The sequence below is a fragment of the Pavona decussata genome, unplaced genomic scaffold (assembly GCF_977016875.1).
Source record: "Pavona decussata unplaced genomic scaffold, jaPavDecu1.1 SCAFFOLD_101, whole genome shotgun sequence".
NCBI lineage: Eukaryota > Metazoa > Cnidaria > Anthozoa > Scleractinia > Agariciidae > Pavona > Pavona decussata.
The window spans coordinates 49,055-60,000 of NW_028145516.1; the positions used below are offsets into that span (position 1 = coordinate 49,055).

Sequence of the window (10,946 nt, forward strand, 5' to 3'; positions counted from 1 at the left end):
AGTATGCAGGATGTTTGTCCCATGAACCTAGTTTAATGGCCTTAGCTCCCTTGAGTCTTCTGTAGCTCAGTGGTAGAGCATCCGAACTAGTAACCGGAAGGTCTTTAAGGTATGACTCCTGATAGGAGCACTCGGATTTTTTTTCCGAGTATGCCTGTGTCATTTACTGAATAATACATCGTCCTTAAACTGGATGTAGTCTTCAAATGTTCTTTGATTTTTGATTAGTGATTCATAGTAATTATTCTACATGTTTATAATATTCTTATTTGTCATGTGATATAATAATCAACACAATAGTGTTTCATCCAATTTCCAAACCAACGAGAAGTGGGTTGAAAAACAAGGTACAGCCGAGTTTTTTTTTTATTTATAACCAACCTCACTTGAGGTGTTTGGAAATAGGATGAAACACTCTTTTGAGTGTTTGATATAGCTTCTCAAACCATCAATAATTCTTGGAGAAAATCAAAGCAAACTTTCACCAAATTGTAGATCACATTTCCAAACCTCCTTCACCGTAGTGATTTCCTTTGTTTTCTCTTCATAGTTATTATTATTGTATATTTCTTATTTAATTCAACAGATTGAAAATGAAGAGAATGTCTTGGTGTGTTTAAGAATCATCATCGAGCTTCACAAACAGTTCCGACCACCGTTACAATCTGAGGTAATACAGTAACTATTAACACCAATTTCCTGTGGTTTCTAATTTGTTTATGTTGTACCTGTATGAGGGGTTGTTGTGTTGTATCTGGTGCTGATAGTAATACATGTAAATGCTATTAATAATTATTATAACAATTTTATCATTGTTTTGTTTTGCAGATACAACATTTCCTACAGTTTGTAAAGACAATTTATAAAGACTTGCCAACTAATGTGGTATGATTTTCATGTGGATAATTTATTTAATAAATTATCACTATTAGTAAATATTTATAATATTTTAGTTTTCAATGCCTGTGATAATCAACAATCACTTTCAGTACTATGGCAGTAAAGCATATGCCATATAATATTGCGAGTCTTTATTTTTTTGCCAGAAACAATTCTTCGATGTGGTGCCAATATCAGCCACTGGTTTCTTGCCACCAGAGAGTAATGCCACCACCACACCCACCTCCACTACCCCTGGGATAAGCACTGGAGCGGCATCTACCACCTCCCCCTTAAACACTGGTGATGTGGGAAGCAGCAAGAGTGGGCAACAGGTTTGTTTGTTCAGTATGACAAATTTTAATTAAATATTGCATCTTCATTGCACTGCTCAACAGATTTTTTAACCATGTTATAGTATATTTCTTGTCAGGCACTTTTAGACTTAGTATAAAACACTCTAGAAATAATAAATTGTAAGGCTGAGAGCATAACCGACCTATGCGCATTTCAGAATCCTTTTTGCTTCAGATTCATGTTTTTTGCATGTGGCCTTGAATTCCTTCAGGAAACCTTGCTCCAATGTATTATATGCTGCCTTGCACTTTGTTTTGTGATAAAATTGGAAATCTCGCCATTATCATTTATTGCAAAAAGTATGAAGCATGAAGCAGCAGGTAAAATGTTGGAGCTATGAAGGAATTCAAGGCCAGGTGGTGAATCTGAGCTAAAACAACAATTATAACATAGCGCGCGTGCATCCTGATCTAATTCCTATTGGCGTCATCATGGTACATTTCTCAACATACGCACGGCCGTGCGTCCATCCGATGACCTGTGCAAGTCAGATGGGGGAAGCATGCGCGCGCTGTGTTTTTAAAAAACTTTTACAGAGAAACAACACCATAAAAGATCTATATTTATAAGAGCATGAAGCTTAATGAAACATTAAGATTAAACCGATATGAGAAACCATTTTCGCCTTTTGTTTTTTACAGAGAATTTTGTAATTAATCTGGAACAAAACCTGTTTTTCAGGAATCATTTACTTTATTTTCACTATGTTATAAAAGAATTGGTTTATGCTTTTAGCTGTGCGTATATGGAGTTATGGATGCACTTGGGAAGTTTGGAGAGCAATAAAGAAGCTAGTAAGAGTTGCTCTCGGCTACGCCTCGAGCAACTCTTACGCTTCTCTCATGCTCTCCAAACTTCCCGCGTGCATTCATAACTCGATATACGCACGCTAAGCATGAACCAATTCTTAAAAAGCTTTCTCAAATGCATTTAGGTTGGTTATATGCCCTGAGCTCCCAATTATTAGTATCAGTATTTAGTATATTTTTGGTTTCAAAACCTGTACGTCACCGCATTGTAACTTTAAAGAATCTTTCTCTGGTCTTTAATTTTTTTCTCTGTAGACGACAATTCCTAAAGCAGTGAACTCGCTTAAAGTGTTAGCTGAGTTACCAATCATCGTTGTGCTGATGTATCAGGTAGGTAGAGGCTTGTTTGCAGTCTTTTTTCCAATCTTTGATTAGTTAAAAGGAATTGTCTAACTCTGGTGTTTTGGCTTCTTTATGTAGCTGTACAAACAGAATGTACACAGTGTTGTAGCTGATTTTATTCCACTGATCATGAACACCATCATTCTTCAGCCTTCTCTTACAGCAAGGTAGGAGCCTGACAAAGCACTTTGACAAAATTATGACCAGTTATATACCATGTATTAAATTTATTAGTACCTTATTACAACTACATACTGTTTATCGTTGATCAGTGATGCATACTCATCTACTGCAGCAGTTTTGGTGTGATTTCCCACTTCTATCTCATGGCAGACTTAACCCTTGAACCCTAATATCAAAGAACAAATTCGTTTGACACTTGAAAGAAAATGTTTAAACGAAACTGTTTAACAGAGTTGACTCCATTTAACACTTTGGAAATTACCATCAGCTAATACAGTAAGTCTTCGTGAAAACGCTACAAGCGAAAGCATCGACTTTCCCTTTACTAGTTATGTTATAGTGACGGCTGACGTGAGAAAAGATGAAGACATAGGACATGATTCTGCTTTTTTGTTTTGTTTCTGCTTGCCGCGACTTGTAAGTTTTACACACCTGAACACAAGATTCAGTGAGCTGATAACGTTCAGCCGTAAATAATAAAAAAGGAAGCTTACAAAGCGCGATTCACGGACTTGCAAATTGAAACAAGTGCATCTCCAAATATTTGCTTTGGTGGAAGATTTTAAGACCTTTACCTACTTTAAAGTGTAGCTTAAAGCTTTTGTCTTCTTTTATCTCAGTTTCATACTCGAGGAAAAATGCATTAGTTCTTCCACTAAATACAGCATATTCAAAGTGCGGGAACATGAGGGGCTCAAGACTATAGAAAGATGGTTCGCACAATTATCACAACAGGTTGTTATACCTGCAGCAATATGCTGTCAATCAAAGTAAAATTTAACTTCCGGTGGAAATCATTTACATCCCAATTTCTCGGCAAATACTCACTCTTTTTCTAAATTTTTTTTTGTTTGTAAGAACTTACTGGGAAGTTTATTTTTGTGTAAAAAAATGAAAATTCAAAAATTTTCTCTCTGAACTTACATGGTAACTTTAATGGTTTTTATTAGGTTTCTTCACCATTTATTTATCTTCTAATTATTATACAATTACTTTTTATAAATATTTACTTGTAATGGCAAATAAAGATTTTATTATTATATCATTTCCTTTTCACATCTTTGCTCTAGAAAATCTCCAACTTTCAACAAGGAAGTGTATGTAGACTTTGTAGCAGCACAGATCAAGACGCTGTCGTTCTTAGCCTACATTATCAGGATTTATCAAGACATGGTGAACACCTACTCACAGAACATGGTTGGTGGAATGTTGGGCCTCCTGCGGTACTGTCCACAGGAAGTTGCTCATCTCAGGAAAGAGTTACTGATTGCCGCCAGACATATTCTGGCCACAGATCTCAGAAACAGTAAGTGGAAAAGCGAATGTGTAAAAGTTCAGAATAGGTTAGTAAGGTAGATTGATGTACAGTAGAACCCTGTTAATTTGATCATGGTTATTAATGAACCCAATGGTTTGGTCCTAGCAGCAGGGAGTTTTGTGGTGTAGTGCCAAAGTAACAGGGAAGGCAGCATAAATCAGTAATACATAACATGTAATTATACAACATAACTCTGTCATCAACTACAGCTAAAAGAAGGCAGTGTTCTGGAGCTTTATCTAAGATTAGGGTTTGTGGATCCAGAGTGAAAATAATGTTTCAGTTAGAATTAAAAAAATTGCAGTCCTCCAGACCTTACTTTTTTTGAGAATTGCATGGATGACCTGGTCCCCAACTCCCCCCCCCCCCCCTCCACCCCCTAGATCTGCTAAATATTATGTTCAATTGATAATTATAATAAAATGGGATGGCACTATATTCAATAAAATGCCCAATAGCACTTCAAAAAATAATATACAATTAACTGCCATACAAAAATAGCTTAAGACAACAGTTTCAGACTATGAACTCCATATCTGTGAGCAAAAAGGCTTGGCATGCAAGACTTACCTTTCAAACCTGTCATTTTCCATCTTGTTCCACAGGATTTGTTCCTCACATTGACCAGTTGTTTGATGAAGAGGTTTTGATCGGAAAAGGGTGGACAACCAAAGAATCCCTGCGACCCTTGGCTTACAGCACTCTAGCTGACCTGGTCCACCATGTGCGCACTCATCTGCCTTTGCCTCACCTGTCGCTTGCGGTGCACATGTTTTCTAAGAATGTGCATGATGACTCACTTCCCGTTAGCATACAAACCATGTCATGCAAGGTATGTTTCTCCTCACTGTACTTGTACAAGCAACTCAAGCTTTAATCTGTAACATAAGGCTAAACTCTTTTTGCATGTATTAATGACCCCTTTTTGTGCATTTAAAGGGGGACTGTCATGGCGACTTTGCTGTATTTTGGTCAAAACTGGTCAACTGTTTGACAAAAACCTTTTTGCTAACATGAAATTGCTCTTAGAACACCGAGAAGAAAATATAGGTGGTTTTCACCTCACACACTGTCACGCAAGTGAAAAAATAAAATCCTCAACCATTCAATAGATAAAGTCAAGAAATTGATATGTTGTAGAAGAGTGATACATAAACAATGTGTGAAAGCTACAGGGCTGTGCGATATCCTCTAATCGAGTTATTCGAGAAAATGTACCATGGAAAATTACAGAGTTTAGTATGGGCACCAACATGGCGGCCGGAAACCAGCAAAAACATCTGGAGTTTACCTTGGCTATTTCAAAGCCTTTCTTCTCTCTGCTGAACTTTCACACATTGACATTAACGCTTCTATTACATGTTAGCTGATCAGACCTAAAAAAAACACGAGGCGAATCGATGTTTTCATGTACGTGACATGTTTAGAGCTGCAATCCTTCTGTCACGTACTGTGCAAAAATCTAAAATTCAAACTGCTCTATTTTCAAAACAAAGAATGCTATCCTGCTGAAAACAAGCAAGCCGATAGAAATTTAGATTTTCTTATATGTGATGAAGATAAAAACCCAAAATTGTGTTTAGTTATGAATTTCAGTTTTTTATGACGTCATGTGAAAACCAAGAATTAAGGATTTCTCCTAGGAAGAACGACTATAATCTGTTCTTAACATCTGATCTAAAATACACAAGAAGAACCAAGTTGCAATCCATTTCCATCCAAGCCATCCACCACCAAACATAATTAATACTAGTTTCTGTGCACTAGTAGGCTTATTGTTAACAAAACTGAACCATTATTTCAGCAATTCCATCGATTCAATGGTATTTTGTGCCCACTTAAAGTAACACCGAAATAGTTGACACTGCCCCTTTAAAGTGGTGGCCAATTGTTGTCTTTTTCATTTTTTAGCTCCTGTTAAATCTTGTAGAGTGTATCCGACAGAAAAGTGATGAACAAGGAACAGTGAGTACATTTTCATTGTTACTGAACATCATTTCTTGAAAAGTTATTGCCTTCCTTTAATTGTGATTGTGATTGTGATTACGATTACAATATCATTACAGCACCATATCATTGTCTAGCATGCAAGTGATGTCTGATCTATTATACGTTCATTGAGATTGTGATTGTTTTAAAAATTAAATGGTACCTTTTTTCAGGGACGTGAAATCCTCATGAGGATGTTAGAGGTGTTTGTGAGGAAATTTCAGTCAATTGCTAAGCACCACGTTCCAGCAATCTTCAACAGGTGGTATGTACAGTAATTATAGTTTGCAACTATTGTTACTCCATAAATCATTAAAATTTATACTTTTGTGCTGGGATACAATGCTAGATTCCATTGTAGGGTTTTGCTTTGACATAAAATTATTTTGTGTATTGTAAGTAATATATCAACCACCAGAAAAAGTGTTTCTTCTGATTTCCACGCACCAAGAAGTGGCTTGAAAAAATGAGGTGCAGCCAAGTTTTTTTTAAACTATCTTTGAGGTGTTTCAAAATTGGACGAAACTCTTTTTTGAGTGTTTGATATTATATTTTCTCAAGCCATGAGTAAATTCTGGGAGATTATTCAAAGCAGAAGTTCACCAAATGTTTTGATAATTGAGGGGGTGCGTGGATAAGGCCCAAAGTGACTTTGATTTAGGGTCAAATTCTCCTTTTGTTTCACAAATGAATACAAGGCAATTTGGAAAGAGAATCTAGCGACATAAGTCACTTAGGGCTTTTGAACCCCTTCACTTAAGATCACATTTTCAAGCCTTTTTTATGGTGGTGATATCCTTTGTTTTCTCATTATAAATTATTAATGAGTTTGAGAAACTATTTTCACAGCCCACAGATGAGTGAGCTTCAAGCACAGCAGCAGTCTTCTCAACAATCCAGTTCCAGCTCATCCTTGCCGTCATCAGCGTCGTCCAGCACAGCTCCTGATCGCAGCTCATTATCAACAACACCTGCTGCCTCCAGTACATCAAGCTCTTCTTCAACTGGAGAAATGCAATCTACAGAGAAGCAGGATCAAGATTCAGTCAAGGTGATCAAACCTTTTTCATATCATCATTATCTGCCCTGGGAAAAACTCACAATCGAACAGCAGTACGATCGCTGTTTCTGTGTCTGCTAAGTAGAACGTGGTGAACAGGATGTACTACCCGATAATTTTGTACTGAGAAAGATTTTAATTTATATTTTGTTCTTTGATTTACTCTTTCAATTGATAACACGACCCCACAAGCTTATAGCTTGCTCAATTTTCCTGTGATGTATATTATTTTGCAGTTCGGACTTCCAAACATCAATTTCCTTTAGTATTTTTTTTGGTCAGTCTTGATATACACACATCAGAAAGTTTAAACAAGAAGTTCCGCTATAAAAGGGCAAGTCCCTTCTTCATTTCATTCCTTTGCGGGCATGAGAAAAATGTGGAAAAAAAATTCCTCAAAATTTTATAAAATCATCACAGCAATATAAGTTATCAAGTTCTAATTTGCTTAACAAGGGTTATTCTGCAAACTAAGCCAATTTTATCGGTAAAAGCTGAAGAAAAGACACATGTTGTTTGTCGGTTGTTTACACTATAGATGGTTGATTGACAACTGAAGGTGAGAATGGCCTGGCCCTGCTCCTTTTATACCGGAACTTCTTGTTTAAGCTATGCTTCAGAGCACTCAGATACTGGACCACAATATTATTGTGACATTGTGACACTCCAATTATTGTGACATTTTGAGAAAAAGTAAAATATCAGTACTAATTGAAACTGATTATCTTTTTACAGAAAGCAACAGCATCTTCTCCAGGTTAGTCCCTCTTCTCTTTAACCTTGCTTAAAGCATAAAATTATGATTGGAGAGATTCTTTAAAACTTGAAGGCAAATAAGTCAGGGATACAGGGATGGGTTGGGGACAAACTTATGTAAACTTTCCACCCTCCCACATCCATCACTGTCCTGGTTTCCTCCCTCCCCCTCTCCCTACTCCAATCCTAATTACTCCTTCCATTCTGTGTTTTTGGCATTGTACATGTAAATTACGATGCAATATATAATAGTTTTGGTATATATCACCTATATATCCTGCCACTTCAATATCCCATTCTCTTTCAGTTTCATCCCCTTTAATTTACTGCCCTGGAGGTCCGTCTATCCTCCCCCCCCCCCCCCCCTCCTCCTAACAAGCCATGCCATTACATTTGTTAATATTAATATTATTTTATTATTTGCTTTTAGTAGGTCCCAGCCCTACAAATACCTTTTCAGTTCCTGATTGCCGCAGCATGGTAAAGACACTGGTGTGTGGCGTCAAGACCATCACATGGGGTGCTGGCTCGTGTAAAGTGTCAGGAAGTAAGTCAGGTTTAATAATAATAATAATAATAATAATAATAATTAAATAATAATAATATTTATCCAGGGAGCCCATTCTACTTGGTGGTTTTCAGTGGGGCCCTGCAAATTAAAAATAAAATAATAAAATTACCTAAAAAATGATTTCACAGTATCAAACGAATTAATGTCTCTGTTGATCGTATCCCGCCAGTTTCTTGACACTTTGAGGCTTTTGTTTTTGTGCATTAATGACAAGACAATAAGGACCTACAGAATGTAGCATTTCCTACCTGCCACTGCATAACATTAATTTGATTAACATAAAATAATGAATTAATTAATCAATCAACTTTGTTTAATAAGGGTGACAGTTAACAGTCTGTTTCCACTGGCCAACCTGTGGCTCTCAGATTCCAGATTGAATTAGAATTGGGAATGTTGGTTTTTGACAAGAGGGGAACACTGGAGAACCAGGAGAAAAACCTCTCGGAGCAAGGATGAGAACCAGCAACAAACTCAACCCACATATGACGCCGAGTCCGGGAATCGAACCTTAGAGGAGAGTGCTCCCACCACTACACCATCACTGCTCCCCCCCTCCCTATTTGCTTGGTTTGTTATGTTCAAGGTAGATCACAGTGTTTGTTTTCTTGCAGCAAGTGATATCAATGCTCCAGCTTCTGCTCAAGCCAATAAAACATTCCTTCCGTGGGAGACTCATCTGTTCACAAGGCTCCTCAAATATGGTAAGCATTTGCTTTGTTTTGTGCAAGCCCTGGACTTATGTTGAATCCTTATTATAATTAGGAGATTTCTTATGAGCTTATATCTAAGTGAAGCTTGTTTTGTAGAGACCTTACTGAGCAAGTTTTGCATTTCAAAATAATTATTGGTGAACTGGGTCTGACAATAAAATCACATTAAAACATTAACAGCTTAATTTTGTAACACTCCAGGACTTTCATTTGGGAGGCCGGGCTTAGTCATAAAATTACGATTTTTTTTTTCTGGCACTGATAATTTGGAGGTCTGGTATTCAGGAGGCCTATCTACAGTATTCAGAATTTTACAGTTTATTTTTATTCATTGCATTTTTTACTATGAATTTTTTTCATCTTATACCATTTGCCATATCATTCTATTTCATTCGAATCCTTTCCATCTTATTCTGGTTGTTTTAAAACAATGAGACTGTTAGCCCAAGATTTGTTTTAGTAGCTGATAGTTGGTGAGGGGTGAATTCTTGAGCCAACTATGATCTAAGAAACATTGATTAGCAAATGAAGTAATGTTTAAAAAATGAGCAGGAGTGTTTTGTCCGGTTTTAGGCCCGATAAAACATGTGCTGCGAATTTTTTTAATGGCTTCAAAAACATTCCTGGAAAAGTGTGTGTCAATAGACTTCATGACAATTATGCTTCTGTGATACGAGAAAAACACCGCATACTAAGGAGGAGGAGGTTTATCGATAAAACACCACACGCTAATAAGGAGGAGGTTTATCAATATAAAGTCACTGCACATGATGTATTATCAACCATTTGATAGGTCAATGGGCTTATGAATTATTAATGAGTTTTTGAAGAGTTTTCAGAAGTTTTGGATAAAGATGCTGTAGCCTCTTGGGGCTTGGGTTTATCAGCAAGGATTTCTAGGCATTTCTATTCCCATCGGTTGTTAAAACTTTGACTGTTAATTCAGCATTGCAGGCACTGGATATCTACCAAGTGTCAGTGAGTCCTCAGACAGGACAGTATTACCTCAGGCCGCCAAGGTATTAGATTAATTTGATCAAGAAATTATTCCTGCAGTCAAAAGACCCTGAAATAACAGCAAGTGTTTTATCTTGTTGTAGCTCTCAGCAAGTACGAATGAAAGAAGAAAAGGAAATATTGGAACATTTTGCAGGAGTTGTAAGTATATTAGTTTGTATATTTTTGTATTTTTTGTTTGGCTGTTTGAATTGGGTTTTTAAAGTAACTGTTAAAATTCCCAGCCATGCACTGATTAGCTCATTACAGTACAGACAGTAAAAATGACTTTAGATGTAATGTGCAATAAAGCCAATTCCATTTGTACCTTTTCCATGCTGTTGTAAAAAAACAAATCGATGGCACTACCATAAAATTACACCATAAAATGTTCAAAACTTGGCAGTGAAACTACTTGAGTTTTGAACTTTTTATGACATCATTTTGTGGTCTGTAAGTATAGGCCATAGAAAACTGCTGTCCATTATCTTGCTTTTGTATGAGTCATTTTGGTTACAGTTTGTTTGTTTTAAAGTCAGTTTTTGCCCAAAATTGTCTTAAAAAGTCTGTTTAATATCATTCAGTGTTTTTCATTTAATTCTGTAGTATGTTGAGGAAATAATGGCAAATTTTTATGTGTGTTGGAAATTTTATGTCCTATAAAAATAAATTTCATGTACATTATGTACACTTGTAATGGGCATGTGCTGATTTGATTCCTTGTTTGTTTTGTACAATTAGTTTACCATGATGAACACATCCACCTTCAAAGAAGTCTTTACTGCCAGCATCAAGGTATTTTAAAAGATGAACAATTTCAGTTTCTGTCTTAAATTGTTGTGACTTGATATAGTATTCACATGTACACAATTTGATTTTCTTTTAGTACCTGGTGGAACGGATTCACACAAATTATGCTCTTCAGGTATGAAGTTTATGCTTGAGTGAGATGTTGTGGTTTAAGTTTTGTTAA

The 10,946-nt window shown here is 36.4% G+C and overlaps 1 protein-coding gene across 5 annotated transcripts in view; it reads left to right on the forward strand.

Moving 5' to 3' along the window:
- The window catches only part of LOC146472144 (transformation/transcription domain-associated protein-like), a 155,352-nt gene that overhangs the window by 7,518 nt on the left and 136,888 nt on the right, over positions 1-10,946 (forward strand). For 4 of the 5 annotated variants that reach the window (XM_085119858.1, XM_085119859.1, XM_085119860.1 and 1 more), the window contains exons 8-24: positions 587-670; positions 829-885; positions 1,047-1,214; positions 2,301-2,375; positions 2,466-2,554; positions 3,641-3,876; positions 4,494-4,720; positions 5,800-5,853; positions 6,051-6,142; positions 6,727-6,928; positions 7,673-7,694; positions 8,124-8,240; positions 8,879-8,968; positions 9,924-9,996; positions 10,078-10,135; positions 10,715-10,768; positions 10,860-10,898. In XM_085119858.1, coding sequence (XP_084975984.1) covers positions 587-670; positions 829-885; positions 1,047-1,214; positions 2,301-2,375; positions 2,466-2,554; positions 3,641-3,876; positions 4,494-4,720; positions 5,800-5,853; positions 6,051-6,142; positions 6,727-6,928; positions 7,673-7,694; positions 8,124-8,240; positions 8,879-8,968; positions 9,924-9,996; positions 10,078-10,135; positions 10,715-10,768; positions 10,860-10,898 — 1,737 coding nt within the window. The remainder of the gene's footprint in view (positions 1-586; positions 671-828; positions 886-1,046; positions 1,215-2,300; positions 2,376-2,465; positions 2,555-3,640; positions 3,877-4,493; positions 4,721-5,799; positions 5,854-6,050; positions 6,143-6,726; positions 6,929-7,672; positions 7,695-8,123; positions 8,241-8,878; positions 8,969-9,923; positions 9,997-10,077; positions 10,136-10,714; positions 10,769-10,859; positions 10,899-10,946) is intronic. The other variant, XM_085119861.1, reaches the window with a different exon arrangement.